This window comes from Trichosurus vulpecula, chromosome 7 (genome assembly GCF_011100635.1).
Source record: "Trichosurus vulpecula isolate mTriVul1 chromosome 7, mTriVul1.pri, whole genome shotgun sequence".
In the NCBI taxonomy this organism is placed as follows: Eukaryota; Metazoa; Chordata; class Mammalia; order Diprotodontia; family Phalangeridae; genus Trichosurus; species Trichosurus vulpecula.
This window is the reverse complement of record NC_050579.1, coordinates 272,390,433-272,409,477: the sequence shown is the minus strand read 5'-3', so window position 1 is coordinate 272,409,477 and position 19,045 is coordinate 272,390,433. Positions and strand designations below refer to the sequence as shown.

The 19,045-nt window shown below is 39.2% G+C and overlaps 1 protein-coding gene across 5 annotated transcripts in view; it reads left to right on the top strand.

Annotated features, from left to right (window-relative positions):
• Window positions 1-19,045, top strand: part of ILRUN (inflammation and lipid regulator with UBA-like and NBR1-like domains) — a 109,900-nt gene that overhangs the window by 39,596 nt on the left and 51,259 nt on the right. For 4 of the 5 annotated variants that reach the window (XM_036768761.1, XM_036768757.1, XM_036768758.1 and 1 more), the window contains exons 2-3: window positions 8,053-8,207; window positions 15,169-15,366. In XM_036768761.1, the coding sequence (XP_036624656.1) occupies window positions 8,053-8,207; window positions 15,169-15,366 (353 nt within the window). The remainder of the gene's footprint in view (window positions 1-8,052; window positions 8,208-15,168; window positions 15,367-19,045) is intronic. The other variant, XM_036768759.1, reaches the window with a different exon arrangement.

Genomic DNA, 19,045 nt, shown 5'->3' with positions numbered 1-19,045 from the left:
AAATGGTCTTCTTGTATCCCTTTTATATAGCCCTCCCCAGTCACCTAGATCTCCTTTCTATGCCCCATTGCCTGTGTATCTTCTTTTCTAGTTGCATGCAAAAACTTTTTTTTTTGTTTTTCAACATCTGTTTTTGAAGCTGGATTTGAACTGGGGTCTTTTGATTCCAGATCTAGCACTCTGTCTACCGCACCACCTAGTTCACTAGCTTTAATCTCATTTTGTCCTTAGGGCAAGTACAAGTAGATGACTTATGCATGTTTTCCTACAATTGCAAAGATTTTAACCCCATTGATTTTTTTTAAAAGGCAGTTTCCTAGAAGATCACATGAAGATGTAAGTCTGAAGATGGAGAATTTGTATTTCTCAGTCTGTTTTTGTTGAGTTTTTTAGGGTTTGTGTATGTATATCTGTCTATCTTTGTCAGACTTTCCCTTTTAAAATTGTCCGTTGTGTACCGTGCACTTACTAATTGTTGTGGAATTGAATAACTGATCATAATATGGAAGGGAAATAGATTTTTTTGTACTTGTTACATTTATGGAATAGAATCTTATGTTCCTTTGTCTTTAAAATTAATGAGCAGACATATTATTTCTTTAAAAATATAAAACAAAAGCAAAACCCAGCACAAGAGCTGCCAGAATTAAATGATTTCCCTTTTTTATGTCTCTCATCTTTTTTCTCCCCTTGTGGATTGCTGGTTCTTGTTAGGACTATGATTCTCCATTTTTGTTGCTAGGAAATATTGATTCAAATAATTAAAAAAAATCTTGGCTCATATCACCTCTGGGTGGTTAAAAAAATAGGATTTGAAAAATAGATGGATTTGACATATAGGAAATTTTTGGTCGTTATCAGTGGGCTGGAAGTAGACAAGTAGGCAAGGCAAGAGTAGAAACTGGGAAAGTGGTGGAAAGCAGCAACAAAGTCAGGCAAAAGCAGAGCTTTGGTTAAGTGGAAAAACCCGAAGTCAGACTGAAAAGAGTTAATGTGAGGAGAGAGTTCTGTTGCCCAGTCGTATGATAGGAGGTTCACTGATTAAATGGAGTTTGACAGTGGAGATGAGAATAGGTCTGTCCAAGCACAGAGAGAACCAGCACTACCAGCCCGTAGTGATAAGAGAAGGCTGCTGTGGGGCTGTGGTTTCCACCAAAGAAGATGATGGCCTGTTACAGGTGTGTTTCACAACTAACACACAGGAGGCACTGGAGTTGCTGAACTCTAGCCTCTTCACAGGTTCACTTTTGATCTGTTTAGACAGGAAGGGCAGGAAGACAGCCTTGGAGGGGTTAATAACCTTACTTAATCTGGTCTAGTCTTCTCAGAAGGGTTGCTGATAATGGGAGCACCAGCTCCTACAGCATTCTCTGATCCCCCTTCTCACAGGGGTGGGCGGCAGCTACCCCTACATCTTGATGCAGTCAATCAAGACAGGCACAGCTTGTGCATTCCCCTAAATACCCTCAAGCCTCAATGGGGGCTGATTGAGGCAGGTACATGCATTCCTCTAGGCATTACCTGTGGTTTCCCCACTCACTGACCAGTGCCCACTTGCTTTATAAGGCAACAGACAAAGAAGGCATCTTGCCAATATTAAACTCACAGGTTAACTTTAGCAATATCATCACTCAGCACAAGTGTATTAAATTTTACTTATGTCGTCCCTGTATTTCACTGCGCAGTCTCAGTAGGACTGTCTATCACTATGATTCTAGGAATTACTGTCTGGGATCCTTGGGGCTAGGCTGGGAGTTACTGTCTAACACCTGGAAACTAGACATTGTCATGGCCATGGATCCTGAGAAACTGAACCCTAAAAGGATGCCACAGTCCTCCTTACTTACAGGGTGGAAAGAGCACTTGACTTGGAGTTGGAACGCCAGGCGTCCATTCCTGATTCTGGCGTTTACTTGGTTCTGTGACTTCAAGGAAATCACTTTGCTTTTGTGATGCTCAGGTACAGATGCATCTGTACAATGAAGGGGCTGGATAAGAACTTCTAAGGTCCTTTCCTCATCTTGGATCCTAGGCGTCGGAAGAATGAAGCGTTTGCAGACAGTAGTAGGAGCTCGATAAATATGCGGCTGACGGTATTGTATACGGGATGTTTGAAATCTTTTAAAGCTTAGAGTTCAGTTGTCATAACTGGAGGTGTTAGACTTAGATTAAATGTTCTGTTTCTTTTCAAAATTGATTTCTGAGAGATGGAGATGGGAAATGCCATTAGGATAAAGGAATAAAACTGGTACAAACTGACCTACAGAACACGTCTCAACTCGTTTCCCCATCCTATGTTCCAAGTCTAATCCTTGTTGTTTAATGCAATTGACATCTGACTCATTAAAAACTTCAGTTTATTACCAAGAGTTTTGGGCCGGTGTTGTAATTGAGTTTTTCTCCTTTTCAGATAGGTTTGATCTTTTGTATTAGCTAAAAGTTGCTAATGAGGAACCAATAATTTCTAACAGGGTGTTCTTGAATAGTAGCTGTAGCCTCAAAAAATGTTCTTTTGACCTTTTGCTATGAAAGACAGCTGTGGGGAACAGGAAGCTCTGGAAATTGATAAAATTAAAGGATCAGTAGAAAGCCGGGAAGAGGAAATGTGATATGATTAACAGTTCTTGAATCCCATTTTGGCTGTAAAGAAGCATGAGGATTGTGGTGTGCACGCTAGACATTTAATCAAACTTATCACAACCGCCCTTTTTTGTTCTTGGTTTTGCACATTGGATAGTAGCCCCATTTAGGACCTTCACAGGCATCCCATTCTTTCTCAACCCTGGGCCCAGTGTCTCACCTGCAGTCCTTTTTCTAGTCCAAGTAAATTGTCAGTTCCATCCCAGACTGAAGCAGATTGGAAGAGTGGGCAGGGGCTTTTTCCTCCTGGCCCTCCATTTAACTGCTACTTTAGTTAAAGTTTGGTGAAGTTGGACCATCTTTTTTGGTGTTGCATTAACAGTAAGGTCTTGATACTTTAAGTGACGATAGCAAAATACAGTGCAGCATGGATTATCTGGGTTTTCCCAGTAATGCAGAAGGATTGTTTCATTATCTACCACTCAAAATTGTGTGAATAGATGCGACATGCCTTAAAAAAAAAAATCTGCTTGTTCAAAGAATAGAAGATAATTGGTTTTGTCATTCAGAATTGGGGTCCCGGTAATAGTTCTTGCCCAACTTACCGTCTCACGATGCCTTTGTCCTTGATCTGTTCCACCCTTTTCTAACCCAATCTCTTTAGAAGGTTTCCTTGCATGTATATGTATGTAGATGTATAATATGTAGATTTTGTGCCATTTTATATTGTAAAAATGCATTCTATATTTGCAACAGTTTGCATACTGTGTTCATTCTCATTCATCCAACAGAAAGACATCATACCTGGTTGACAAGCAATCTGTTCATAGGATTTACTCTTCAGTATTCCATATTACTTCAGCTTTTAGAGATTAATATAATTGAAATATTTGGAATAAGAGTTGTAAATTTTGTGCCTTTTGGATAGATGGGCTGCCAAAGTACAACATTATATCAGGGAACATATGATCAATATAATCCACAGTAAAAATCAAGTTATTAATAAAGGTGGAAATATACATTGTGCAACTTGTCAGCGAAGGCTGTGTGTTGTAGTACAAAAGAACTGACTCGAGAGTCAGGAAGACCTGGGTTCATCTGAGCCTCTCAAGCATCCTGGTTATGTGACCCTGGGCAGTGCATTAGTAGAGGGCAACTAGGGAAACTCCTCATACCAAGGAGATCACAGGGCTGACTTCTGCCCCTCTCCCCAAAACCCTAGGCTAGGGGAAGCCACCCATATGAGAGGGAGCTTGGTGATTATGTGTATTTCCCCAAACTCGGGAAATTGAGCCCTGTTTTTTGTTCTTCTTTAGAAGAATAGATAGATGTCTCAAACCTGATTCCGCATTCCTAAAACAAAGCAGAAACCTAAAAAGCAATATTTAAAAGAAAGTACTGAAATCTGCTAGATGTTTAGACCTTCCTTCTGTCCAGAGTTCTGGCTTATTTATTGCAAGGCCTGTGGTAGGGTAAAGGGAAGTCTTAACCATGTCAGCTGACGTTATTTGATGCTGAATTTTTTGTTGGCCATGTATAACAGCATCATAGGTTCATAACTAGAAGGGACCTCATAAGCCTTCTAGTCCAGCACTCCCCTGTTTTACAGGTGAAGAAACTGAGGCCAAGAGATGTTAAGTGATTTGCCAATGGCCATACAGATAAGTGGTAGAGGTAGTATTCAAACTCAGGTCTTCTGACTCTAAATCCAGTATTCCTTCCTTTTTACTAATTCGAGGTGTGAAGGAACATGCACAGGGACAGGTCTGTCTGTTGGTGTCTGTGAATTGAAACCTGGGTGAGTCTGTTCCTACCATTGCTTCGCCCATTGAGATTGTAAAATAAATTATTTGATCGCTGAAGAGTTTTTTACCTTGCTAGGGAATTTTAAATTTGGGCTAAAAATTCTTTCTCAACTCTAAACTTGAACGAATTTGCTATGTCATTCTTGCTACCTTCTGCCAGGCTTCTGCTTTGCTACTTTCATTTTCAGTTTGATCTTAAAAAAAAAATGGTTGGATCCTTGCTTGGCTCAGCAACCTGCATTGTAAGCTATGAGAGTAAGCATTTTCTTTTGCTTTGGGTGTTTGAGAACACATTGTGGGAGACAAACCTCTTTGTGTGGAGTAGCAAGAATGTGTTTTTGAACTTGTATCCGGAGGGTGTTTAACCTTCTGCAGTGCTCTGGGTCTCATCCTCATGTCGGGACCAGGTGGTGAAATGTGACACAAGACAGAGAAGGCAATTGGCAGCAGGCCTGGGGGCATAAATAGCTTCTTTACTTTAAAGTCTATTTTACAGCCAGGGAACCGAAAGGAAACAGCAGTTCTTCAGACTCCTTGTCGAGGAATTGAAATAAGAAACAATTGCATTGACAATAGGAAATACTGCTTCCTTTAAAATAAAATGAACAAAAAAAACTTTTGAAAGAAATGATTGCAAACTGAAAAATCAACAAGACTTACTAAGTGTGTACTCTGTGCATTAAACACTGGGATACAAACACAAAGTGAAACAGACTGTTCCCGAAGAACATAGATCCCACTGGGGGAGGGTGGGAAGGGGAGCAGGACAATGTAACATGTTCACAGATAAGTAAGTGAAGGATATTTACAAAATAAATATTGTGTCATGGAGATGTGCTGCTTTTATTAACAACTAAGGGGATCAAGAAAGGCCTCTTGAAATAAGTGGCACTTGAGCTGAACCTTGAAAGGATGTAGGGATTCGAAGACAGACTAGGGGGAGAGGATTTTATGAAATATCCAGAGCTGGATCGGTGAAATATTGTGTAATAGAGAACAATAAATAGGCCAGTTTGTCTGGAGTGCCAATATGAGGGAGGCGTAATGTGTTACCAGACTGTGGGTTGGAGCCAAATTATGAAGGACTTTAATGCCAAGTAAAGGTATGTGTAATGTATTCTAGAGGCGATAAGGACCCACTGAAGTTTTTTGAGTAATGGAATGAGAGGAGAGGACAAGATAGGAGAAATACAGTGAGATAGAACTGATTGAGATTCGTTAACTGACTGGCTATGGGGGGAGATGGAGAAGAAAAGTAAAGAAGTAAGGATGACTGAAGTTAGGGGACAGGCTGGGTTTAGAAAGGTGTGTTTGGTTTTCACATGTTCAACATTAGATAGCTGTGGGATAACTCCAGATTGAGATGTTAGCAGGCAAAGAGAGATCTGGAACTGGAGCTCAAGAGAGAAATGAGAGCTGAATATGTAGAATTGGGGGTCATTTATGTAGAGATGATGGTCGAGTACTTGGGAACTGATAGAATCACCAAGAAAAAGCCTAGAGAGAGATAAGGAAGAGGACTAGGAGTATGTCTGCACATAGGTGGGGTGATAACCCTGCAGAGGAGACTGAGAATATTAGGCAGTTAGGAAGAGAACCATAACCAGTCATTGTCATGAAAACTCAGGGAGAAGAGAGTATCCAGGAGGAGAGGAGGTCAACTGTGTTAAATACTTGGGGAGAGGTTTGGGAGATAGTGGAAATGAGTGTACCAATCAGGTATTTATTAAGTACCTACCATGTATATATAAGTCACTGTACTATGACTTGGGAATATAAAGATAAAAATCAGCCTCTGTCCCTAAGGATCTAACGTTCTACTGGAGGGGAGGGGAGGGGGAATAAAAGCAGAGAGACAGTTCCTGCCCTCAAGAAGCCTATATTTTAATGGGGGAAGACACCATATTAAAGATCCCTGGATTGGGGGAGGATGAAGGTACCGTCCTGTGGGCTTATAAAGGAATGAAGACATGGGTGATTGTGGAAGGTTGTGGGAAGAAGCGGCAAATCAGAGGGAAGGGCCTCATGTAAAAAATGGCACTTGAGTTTTGTGTTTAAACAGGTTTTTTGTTTTTTTTTAAAGAATTTGACTATGAAAAGGAGGTGAGAACTAGGATAGCTTGAGAAGGGATGGTAGGGTCAGGTGAAGGCTTTTTCAAGATAAGAGAAATCTGGGTATGTTTGTAGACAGCAGATTAAGGGTACAGGGGATAAGCTGAGATGGAAAATTAGAGCTAGAGCAGAGAAAAGGGGCAAGCTTCCAGGAGAGATAAAAAGGGGGATGTGGGATCGATCAAAGGTATGAATAAAAGAGGCAAGAAGAAGGGCTTTTTATTCACCCTCTGAGATTATAACAAAGGGAGTGAGAGGTTGGGAGGGATGATGTTAAGATGTTTTGAAGTTTAGAAGTGGGGAGGAGAGGATTGGCCTCAATTTTTTCATGAATTATGAGGTGAAATTTTTTGAAGAGGTGTGGAAAAGTAAAAGGTAAGGTATAAGTAGCTTGAGGAGAAAAGTTTGGGCATAGACAAGGTGGGAAAGACGTTAGTCGCTCCTACTCTGTTTCACTGGCTCTAAAACCTATGCTTCAAGATCTGATGACTATCTCCAGGTATTCTCATATGCCAGTTTGTGGGAGGTAGGGGGTAGATTACATACTGCTTTGGATTAAACACATGTCACTGTCAATCAAAGAGGAAATTGTTATGAAGACTAGTGCCTAAGCTATACTGTTATCTGGTATAGCAAATAGGATCTGTATTGAAACTTGGTCCTGTTCTGCTTTATGTAAATTGTTTAACATTTATGTGATCAGTGTTGTAATACTAGTCAAAATTAGCTAATGTTAGAGACATTGATTTCAAAAAGTTTGGCCAAGCTGGCCATTGTAGGGAAGATAAAGCTCTGTCACTGTAAACATTTGCAGCAGCAGGTGAACATCCTGGTATGAATTAATTTATTGTTAATGCTGTGCCTGTTAAGTAAGTTAGCGACTCTTGCTGCCATTGGCTGTGTGCTCTGTTTACGAATTTGAGTACGTGCTAATGCTTACTTAATTGCTATGCTGAGGAAGATACAGTTGATGTTGCCGCTTGCCGAAGGGACCTGATTCCACTAGTTGTAGTAGTATGAGAAATGAAGCAACTAATGTAATTACCAGCATTTCTGTGATTTTTTAAAAATAGTAATGCGTATGACTTAAATCAGAGCACTTTTCTTTTGGCAGTCTGTAGAATTTTTTTACCTTTCGTGTTAATGTAATTGTGGATCCTTTATTGTGTGCTTTGTAGTAACACGATTGGGTTTTCAAGGTGTTGTTTAAATTTTAAAGTTATTCTTTTCATATCCCAAAGTAATAAGTACATGACAGCTTCTGATTCTCATTCTGTCTCTCTCCTGACCCCATACTTCACCTGTCCTGGGGCCTCCGTGAGTGTGAGTACTTCACGAAATATGCTTCTGCTTGTTTCTCTTGGTATTTGGTGACAGTCATAAGAACTGAAGACGTATTTATTCTAGGAATATGAGCATTTGTCATGAACTCTGAGGAAGAAGTCTTTTCCCTTGGGTTTGGTAGTGAACTGCTGCGGCTTACTAAAGGGTAGATTTAATGGGAGGCTTTACTCCACTGGGACTGAAGTGTGTTGCATTCTCTCTTGATTTGCAGGAACCTGCAAGCAGCTATTGGAGCCTACTATGATTTTGAGAGTCCAAACATCAGCGTGCCCTCTATGTCCTTTGTTGAGGATGTTACCATAGGAGAAGGGGAATCGATACCTCCTGACACCCAATTTACAAAAACGTGGCGGATACAAAACTCTGGTAAATGTGTGGCCAGGGAGCTTCCCTTGCCCACAACTTTTGGTTTCTCCTTAAACTAAAATTTAATAAAAGTAAGAGGTAAATGTTTTAACTTGAGCTATATGATTGTGTAACTTTGTTTTTTCTTCTCCTTAAACATGGTAAAGCATCTTCTTGTACTGCCATGATGAACAAAGATCAGTTCCATAAAATATCAATGCCTATGACTAGGAAAAGAAACTGAGGTCTTCTCCTACTCCCTTCCATCCAACCACTTGTGACTTGGCAGCATATAAACTTATTTGAACTTCCACATAGGAAATGGAAAAGAAAGAGCAGACTTGTCTGTGCTAGTGACTTCACCTGCTCCTGCTTCCCATTTTAGTTCTACTCTCGTTAGTCTTCACCGTCAGGGTATTACCAGTGTGTATAGAAGAGGTATCTTTTTTGAGCAAAACTAGGTGGTTGGGAGTATAGTTAACAACTTTTCCTTTAAAAGTTTTTGTCATTTGGGACCACAAGGATAATTCTGTAAACTGTTCACTGGGGCCTGAGTACTTGTCTGTGATATTAAGGCAAGGGGCCTTACTCCCTCTGTGGAAGAGGGAGTACAAATTCTAGGAGTTTGCCTAAAGCCAGTAAAGAAGGAAAGATCTGGTTGGAAAACAAAATTTCATCATATTGAATGGACTGCTTTGCAGAAGCATTCTAGCTTTATGGAAGTTTATTGTACTCCATTTGTTGACAGTATATCCAAGTAAGCAGTACCATCTAGCTACTGAAAATCTCTACTGACTTGTAAAAAAATTTGAATTGGGATTTTACTTCTTCTGATCTTGTACGTGTTCAATTAGCTAATGAAGGTACTTTGAATGAGTGAGGTCCTAGTAAAGTGGCCTAAAGTAAGTAGTCTATTAAGAGAAGCACTGGTTGAGATGAAGCTCCTTAAAAGAGCGAGATTTAATTGGAACCTATGGAGAAAACAGTAATGCAGTTCTAGGAAGATGATCGGATGTGAGATGAAGCAAAACTCTGGACTCTCAGAACAAAGCCAGAAAGGGATTATGAAAGTGGGACCTCCTTTAGTTTTTGTTTATATTTTCTATTAAGGAAAATGGTAAGAAAAAGCAAAACCAGAAGACTAGTAGAGTGAACTCACCTGTCTTAACCATCATATATAATATTTCTTACGTGTTTTAGAAAATAGTCATACTTGATTTGAAGGATTGTACAATTGATGAATAAGAAACTTGAATTAATTCTGCCTTATAGGTGGTGCTTGTTTTAGAGTAATACATCACTATGATGCACATGGTAACTTGTGGGGAGAGGGGAGAGTCAGATTTATGTAATTTTCTTGAGATTATTGTCTAAAGCCTGCTTTTTTTTCTTTACCCATTCTAATTTCTTTGTCAGCTTCCTTTGAAGAAACTCCATTTACCAGTGCTGACCTGTAATGGTTTCACAACAATTTAGGAGTTCCCTAGGGCTCTTGGAGGCTGTGACTTGCCCAGGGACACATAGCCAGTAGGTGTCAAATGAAGGCTTTGAACCCAGATGTTGGTAACTCAGAGACCAGCCCCTCTACCCGCTAAATATGCTCTCTCTCTCTCTCTCTCTCTCTAATTTTTTTTTGTATCGGTGCTGATTCCCATACTTGTTTTGAATTTAGTAATATTAGAAAGGCACTGGATAGAGAGCTGGTCTCTGAATCAGGATGATCTCGGTTCAGGTCCTGCCTCTGACATGTACTAATTATGACCCTGACAAAGTCACTTAATTTCTCAGTGTCCCAGGCAACTTTCTTAAGACTAGGAGTTGCAGTGAAGGTGTTTTCTTACATCTATAGAGGACATTTCTTTATGGGGAGACTCCCTATGACAGTGAAATCACCTGTCTGGTTTCTGTCTCCAGTATCACAGTGGTTCTACAATTTAGAACCTTCTCATCATTTCTCCTTTGAGTAACCTTATAAGCACTGATGATTTACTATGTTAACCAATCAAAAACTAATTCAGTTGTCTTTGACCCTAAGTTTAATCTCTTTATTATGAGAGCAGCTTTTTAGAAGCAATTTACTTTTCTTTTCCCCAAAATTAGACTTTTTTTTAAAAAAAATTAAATTGAGACCTTATTTATTTTAACCAATGGCTTATGCTCAAAATTTTGGTGCTCCTAATATGAGCTTGTAGTTTTAGCACCTAGGACAGTGCCTGACACATAATAGGTACTTTGTAGATTCTTGTTGATTGATTTTTAATCCATAAGCTGTTTGGAGTTTCTTTTAAGGATGTTTAATACTGTTTTGCAGGAAAATGACTAAGTTTATAAAAGTCCAGATAAAGTCAAGACTAGGCAGTTAGACAGTCGTTAGATTAATTGGGAAAGTAGTGTCAGCAGTGGCTAAAATGTCAAATTGTGGAGTGGATGAGGGATCTGAACTCTTGGGTTTTGGCCTGACTTTCAGGGCCTGTATTTGTGCACCAGATTTTTTAATGAATGTTGAGAATTGGACTCCTTGTATTTGACTTTTTTTTTCCTTTTTCTGAGTGGGGAGGGTTACTTGTAACTAGAATTCTTTTTTTGGCAATTGGACAGAAAGTGCTAAAAGTTGTTTTATCTCTTAGCTAATTAGTGCAAATGTGATTTTATTTTTCTAGAAATGTGTCCATTTGTAAAGTAGCTTTGTAGAGTTACCCTGATTGTTCTTGTTGTAGAAAAACTGATTTAAAAAAAGAATGCATGCAATTTGAAAGAGCTGTGATTTCACATAAAATTGTAAACTGCAATGCACTGGAGCCCTTTGATATGTGATTTTAATATTTTGGAGTTGGGGAGTAATGTACCACTTTGGGTTGTTTAGCCCCTCTGCTTTTTTATCATACTTATTGTTAATAATGCCCTTTATTCCACTTTTAGCACCCAAATTGTCATGTCACATACTATAGCCTGCTTTTCATCTGCTTATGTTTTTTACTCATTGTTTGGGTTATTTCTAATTTTAATTCTTAAGGAGATTTTGTTGGTCATTGATTCCTAGGCATAGAGTCCTTGGAAGAATGTTGTTAGAGAGAAGGGCTTTTGCAACCAAGAACAGTTTGGGGATCCTTTAAAATACTGTGTGGCGTCTCAATGAATTCAGCTTAGCCCAATTTGTTTACTCTTATTCAGTTCTGAGTCTAGCTTATTACTCATTTGCAATACTGGTCTAAGGTATACATATTGATGCATTAATTCAGCAGATACATCATAGTCTGGGCATAATGTCTTTGGTATGCTTTGTGTTTTTACCCTAGTATTTGTGGTTGGACCAAACTCATAGAGACAACTCCATGGCACAGTGGAAAGATTGCTGGGCCTCGAGTCAGGAAGACCTGATTTCAGATCTGGCCTCAAGACAGTTTCCTAGCTGTGTGATCCTGAGCAAATCACTTCACCACTATTTTCCTCAGTTTCCTCAACTGAAAAATGGGGATGATAGTCTTGAAGGGTTGTTGTGAGAATCAAATGAGATAATATTTGTGAAAGCATTCAGCACATAATGGCACTATATAAATAATCATTCCTTTCTCCTTCCCCTCCACCCCCAATATATTACTGTGGATTGCACTGAAGAGGGTCACGGTGTTTGCATTGTCATCTACAAATAGGAGCTTTGGAGACTCTTGCCATTGATAGAAAATCTCCCTTCTGTTGAGAATGATGGCTAGTTTAGCTTTTAGTTTTGTTTAGACTTTTTGGTGCAGAGGATCTTCTGTGACACTGGCGAATACCTGTAGCAGACATACACATCTTCCTCTCTTCCTGTTTAATGTGTAATTTCTAGAGTTGTGCCTTTTGTGGAATTTTGTATAACTTTCCTGTCTATCTGAGAGATGTTTTGTCCAAGGAAAGCTTTCAAGATTGTATTTTATTCTACAAAGTTGAGTGCATTAAAAAAAATCAGCAGGATATCTTATATTCTATATACCTTTCAGTCACAAGAATATAAAGATGTAGCCTGTAGTGAAAAATCATATACAAAAACCTGACCTCCTTCCTCTCTTCTCTTGGTTTTGTGAAGTTTGCATTCAGTGCGCACAGGTCCTTTTCATAAAAATTTTATATAGCTGAGAAGGAAATATAATGCTAAGAAAGCTAGTATGTGGGTCAATAATTGCTAATGTTTTCTTGCTTACTTAAATTAAAAAAAAAAGATGCCTTTTATTTTTTTATTTCATTCCCATTTGGCTATCTCTGTACTGGAAAATACATTTGCAACCTTTCTTGTCGTAAAATAAAATGGTTAAGCAGAAATGACCAATATGGCGTAGGTTATGCACATGCAGAGGGGATATGTGTGTGCATGTGTAGGGGAGGTGTAAAAGAACGATTTGTGATCTTTCTCATTCTTTTGGAATCTCTTCTATCTATGCTAACAATTGATTGAAACACTTGGCTTCAAAAATTCCTGCCTCCAGCACAGGCTTTTTTCCATAAGTACTTGTTTTTGTCTTTTTTTGTTTTTGTTGTTTTGAGGGCAGTTGGGGTTAAGTGACTTGCCCAAGGTCACACAGCTAGCTCCTGTGTCAAGTGTCTGAGGCTGGATTTGAACTCAGGTCCTCCTGACTCCAGGGCTGCTGCTTTACTCACTGCGCCACCTAGCTGCCCCTGTAAATGCTTGTTAAGGTCTAGCTGCTATTCTCAGTTTTGTCATAAATTCTGTTATAATTAATTCACCTACAACAGATACTAAGGTGGAACTATGCTGTATTTGGACTCTCCCACCATGTTGGCAGCTTGGTTTAATTTCCCATCTTCATGTATTCTTGGGTCAAGCCAGCTTAACTGAATTTTATACCAGGATCTCTGTAGGCTCATTTTTTTTCCTCAGCTATTTTTAACAGCTTTTGAAATGATACTGCTTATAATCTTTTGTCATTTTCCTTGGTGTCTATCGTACAAATAAGTTTGTACCCTAAAACAGCTGCCGCCCTTGTCCACAGAAATTGTTTGCTAGCTAGGGTAAGTTTCTAGGTTCCTTGGGCTTTCTTGTGAACTGGGCTGCTATTAGGGTGTAATTTAAAATTACCCAGACAGGACTCCCATTTCGTGATTCTCCATATTCTTAGGCTTCCTCAGCCGCGTGTTCAGGGTCTGACAGGTAGCTGCTTTTCCATGAAATGGTTTTACATCAGCTATTTTTCTCCTCCTGAATGTGTACTTGGCAGGCCACAAACTGTCCTGTATAATACAGTAGGAATAAAAGCGTGTGGTGTGTGTGCGCTTAGTTTATTTGCTGCCGCGCTGTCACTGATTATTTTGCTTTCTATTCAGCAAAGAAGCTTCAGGAGACACGCAAAAAAAATCACTACAGTTTGAGGAATTTCAGAGTATGAACCACAGATAGTTATGTGGCTAGCTAGCTAGATCGATAGATAATTGTGTAAAGAATCATTTATCTCCAGATTAGATATTTTGGCAGTTTCCTTGTTCTAGATTTCTCTTTACCCCTCAGAATTTACTTATTTACCGTGTAAAAGTTTCTCTTCTTGGTTTTTCTAAGTTAGTTTTCTCCTATCAGGTACATAATCTTCTAAACCTCCTAATCTAAGCTAGATCCCCCTTCTTCTAGGCAGCTTTGATCACCAAATAAGAAAGTAGATCTGTCTCAGGCCCTCCAATCAAAGTAGAATTATCTCTTAGTCTTAATTTTCCTTAGTCTTGTAGTTCTAGGATTTTACTGTTTATTACCAGCTCTCTGGAAGTTACCCCTGCATTCTAGCCTCTTTACCTCCAAATTATCTAGCTGTTGTTGGCTGTTATCATTATACCTTCTTTTCTCTTATAGCTCACCACTTTTTATTGTGTAGGATGCCTAGGTCCAAAGGATCTGCCAGATAACTCCCAGTCATTGGAATTAATTGCTTCTTTAGAGGCATAAGCCTCAGACTCAACATAAATAAAATGGCTTCTACAGAAGAAAAAAACAGAGTAATGCACGTAAGAGGATGGAGAAGAGGGCTATTGGTCACAGGGAAGCTTCCTGTCAGTCACATGGTGGCTCTGAATTTTTTTTTTTTCCAAATTGATGCTTTCTAAATAAGTGAAGATGTGTTCTAAAAGCACTGTGTTTCGGTGTCTTCAGAGGATGTTTGCCAAAGCTGTGTGTGTGTGTGTGTGTGTGTGTGTGTGTATGTGTGTGTTTGTGTGTGTGTGTGTGTGTTGTTCTTTGTACCATATCCTTGAGGATTGTTGGCCAAAGCCTCCAGGATCTCTCAGTACAGCTTGGCAGTAGGAGCCATCTACATTGGTTGCCAGGACAAATAGCACTGGATAAACCCCCCCCCCCCAAGTATCCACTCCAAGAATGTAGAATTACCATTTGTCTCTCCTGCCACTTTTCTGCCTGGGATTTCTCTATTAAGAGGACACAGGAAAGGAAGACAATTAATAAAAATTATTTCAATGGGAAATATGGGTGTGACTTTGGTTGTCCCAGCTCTCAGCAAATCTGAATGGTTAGTAAATTGAAAAATCAAAGATGAGCAAAATGACAGTTTTGTTTTAGGGGCAGCTTAAGAAGTTGAAGACCATATCGTAACTCTTAGTGAAGCGTAAATGAAACCACCAAAGGATTAACAGTGTGATTGGATGACATTTGGACCCTTTTTACCTGTGGTTTCTTGGTGTAGTTAGTGATGATGACCTATCCTGGGCTCGTTAGGCTGTTGATTTCTTTATTCACGAGCACTCGTTTTACTTCTGCTTGGGTGTCCTCTCGAGGATGTAAACTCTTTTATTGATCTGAAGTTATTTGCTATCATGCTTATTCTTTCTAGCTGGTTGTGGAAATGGTATAGTCCTTGGAAATAAACAACTTGTGTGTGTGAAGGAGACTCTGGAAAGTTTGAGCAGTTATTTTAGGTTGCAGGCATGTTGCAAGCCACACCAACCATGGAATCACTAATGTCTTAACATTCTTTTTTTTGTTTGAACTCAGGAGCAGAGGCCTGGCCACCAGGGGTTTGTCTTAAGTATGTTGGGGGAGACCAGTTTGGACATGTGAACATGGTGATGGTGAGATCGTTAGAACCCCAAGAGATTGCAGATGTCAGCGTCCAGATGTGCAGTCCCAGCATAGCGGGAATGTATCAGGGACAATGGCGTATGTGCACTGCTACAGGACTCTACTATGGAGGTGAGTCTGTCATCTTGTAACCCTAGGTGAGGAGCGCTCTCATTGCTCACAGAACCTGCTTGTGCAGCATCTTTTAAACGATCCCCAAATATAGAGCTAAAATGAGTTTAGAGTAGGATAAACTGCCGTACTCTCTGTGGGGTAGATTTATTCCCTTTTACCTTGATAATTTGATTTAAAATTAACTTAGTAAGCAAAGGAAGGGTGCTGATGTGCTATGCTATACATTGCTTATTATTAATATCACCCTTATCACATAATATGTGTTAGCTGCTATACAGAATTCAAAAGTCAGTCTCCATCCTCAAGGAGGTTAATAGAAGGTTAACAGCCACGCCAAACACAGACAGAAGATGTGTGTACTTTTATGTAAAAATTTACCGTGCTAAGAACATTTATTTCTCTTCACTTTTTTCTTGCTTTTTAGTGCTTTTAGATGAGAGGAAGCTGATGTATACTATTTGTGTTATTCTTTTATTCCAAAGATCACTTCTTATCTTGTTTTCTTTAGTCCCTGAGGATTATAGTCTTCAGGACTTTGTTTGCTTTTAGTGTAAAGTTGGGAATAATTATAATCATTCTACGTAGTATTAAGGTAGTTCTTTTTTTTTTTAAATAATATTGGAGGCTATATAGGCCTCCATTGTGTATAATATGGACATCATGGACTTTTAAGAGTGGAAGGAACCTTAAAAGCTCACCTAATTTCATCCTTTCCTCTAGGCCAGGCCCATTCTTGAGAGATGAAAATATATCTTTTTGTACCCCAAAATTGTTTCTTAGTTAAATAGAACTGTCTTTTTTGGGGGGGGGACAGGGGTGACTATTTTAACAATCTTCTTAGGATGACAATGTTTAGAAGTGGAAAGGATCTTAGAGATTAAGTCTAAGACCCTCATTTTACAGATGAGCAAACAGGTCTGTGAAGTAAAGTGTTTGCCTAAGATCTTAGAGGTCCACATTCTATTCCAGGTTCTCATGTCTTTGCATTGAACCAGTGTTTTCTTGGACTGTCTTAGAGGTTCTGACTTTATTTTGTTAAATGCTCTCTTATTTCTGTAATAGTAGCACTCATGAAGTAATTTATTTCTCATTTTTTAGACATTTAGCGAAGAGTTTCTTGTCTTTTTTCACTTTAGTTGAATCAGATGTCACATTTTAAAAATCCTGTATTGCACGGTGGTTAGAGCCCTGTACCTGGACTCAGGAAGACCCAAATTCAAATCTGGACTCAGACACTTACTAGTTGTGTGACCTTAGGCAAGGCACCTGTTTGCCTCAGTTTCCTCAACTGTAAAATAGGGTTAAAAACAGCATCTATCTTGCATAGGGTTGTTGTAAGGATCAAATGAGATAACCACTGTAAAGCGTTTAGCACAGTGCCTGGCACACAGTAAGCAATATATAGATGTTAGCTACTATTACTACAGTTGTCACTCAACATTTACAGGGGTTAGCAATGCAAGACCCCCATGAATGTGAAAAACTTTGAATAACTCTAGGCCCCACCCCAAACCTTTATTTGTAATAATTATTTATTTACCACACAAAACAAGTAAAAGAGTTGCAGTTTCTGTGAGAGATTAGAATCTTACACGCTGCGTAGTATCTTTGCAGCTGCGGGTTGCAGCCACTGCTTCGTGGATTTCTTTCTCTAAAGCTCAAGGAAAGAGGAAGCATTTCCAAAGAGAGCACTTAGCCCATATTTATTGCAATGAAACTTTTAACAAAGTTTAACTGTTTATAATTTGTGAATGTATACATATGGTACTAAAAGATAAAAATGGATTAATAATTTACAATATTTATGCATTTATGACTCAGTAAATCTTTTTTTTAGTTTTCTTTACACATGTGCATCATCTGCGATTTTCCACAGTTCATCACAAATCTACAAAAATTCCTTTTAATTATCGATGGCCAACCTGCTAATAACTAAAACCACAAATCTGAAACTCACTGTTTTAACTATTAAGCGTTGTTTCTTACATGAAACCTTTCCTGATCCCCCAAGTATCTTTGACCTCATTTGACAGCTTTGAATTTACCTTATATTTACTTTGTATATGAGGCAATCTCGCACAGTGGAGAGAGAGTCGTTCTCAGAACCAGGAAGGCCTGTCCTCAATTCCTGCCTCTCAGATCCACTGGCTGTGTTGCCCTGGACAAGTCACTTAACCTTGTGTCCATACTCCAGTCCATCAGGGTCAAACTCAAACAGAAACAGATCCCTGTGGACCATACACTGATTTAGAAAACCACAAATCAACATTATCTGTGATTGACTGTACTATTTTGTTTAACATTTCCCAATTTTATTTTGATCTGACTCCTCCATGTCCAGTTCAGGGCCCCAGGCAGCCTTGACACCTCTCTAGTCTTGCCTTGCATTAACAGAGGAAGCTCCTCACCAGGTTCTCTCTATACCAATTAAATCACAAGTCCAAGCCCTATCCCTATGCCTACTTTGCATATATTTTCCATCTCTTGACATCTATACATGTTGTTTTACCCAACAAAATAGAGGCTCCTGTAGAGCAAGCAAATTTGATTTTTGTCTCTGTCCCCCACTGGGTATAGTGACTGGCACACACAGTAGCTTAATAAATGCTTGTTGATTAATTGTTCTCCTCAAGAAAAAAGAAAACCAAATGTGACATCTGTTATCTATAAAATGAGGTGGTTAACTGGATGACCTCTAAGTCCCTTCCAGCTCTAAATCTATGGTTCTATAATTAGGCTGAGTAAGATTGGGATTAGAAGTGGCATCTGACCTATCAGATAGTGAGACTGATTTTTTTGTGTGTGTTAATTGTTGTTGTTTGGTTGTTTTAGTCATGTCTGACTCTTTGCAACCCCATTTTGGGGTTTTCTTTTTTTATTATTATTTATTTAATATTTTTAGTTTTCAGCATTGATTTCCACAAGATTTTGAATTACAAATTTTCTCCCCATTTCTGCCCTCCCCCCTACTCCAAGATGGCATATATTCTGATTGCTCCGTTCCCCAGTCAGCCCTCCCTTCTGTCACCCCACTCCTCCCCATCCCCTTCTCCCTTACTTTCTTGTAGGGCAAGATAGATTTCTATGCTCCATTGCCTGTATATCTTATTTTCCAGTTGCATGCAAAAACAGCTTTTTTTTTTTGAACATCTGCTTTTAAAACTTTGAGTTCCAAATTCTCTCCCCTCTTCCCTCCCCACCCACCCTCCCTAAGAAGGCAAGCAATTCAACATAGGTCACACGTGTATCATTTGTAAAACCTTCCCACAATACTCATGTTGTGAAAGACAAACTATATTTTGCTTCCTCCTATCTAGTCCCCTTTTATTCAGTTTTCTCCCTTGACCCTGTCCCTTTCCAAAGTATTTGCTTGTGATTACCTCCTCCCCTCACATCTTTCTCATTTCTCTTCCCAATTTTTCCTCTGCTTCTCTTACTTGCTTTTCCAAATGCTTTTTGTGTTCTTCCATGGCCTGAGACCAATTCATATTTTTCTTGGAGGCTTTTGATGTAGGCTCTTTGACTTTGTTGACTTCTTCTGGCTGTATGTTTTGGTCTTCTTTGTCACCAAAAAAAGATTCCAAAGTCTGAATCTGAGTCTTTTATGGCTGCCTGTTCATGTTCCCAGCCAACTACTTGACTTTCGAGCTTTTTGTTGGGATATGACTGCTTGTAG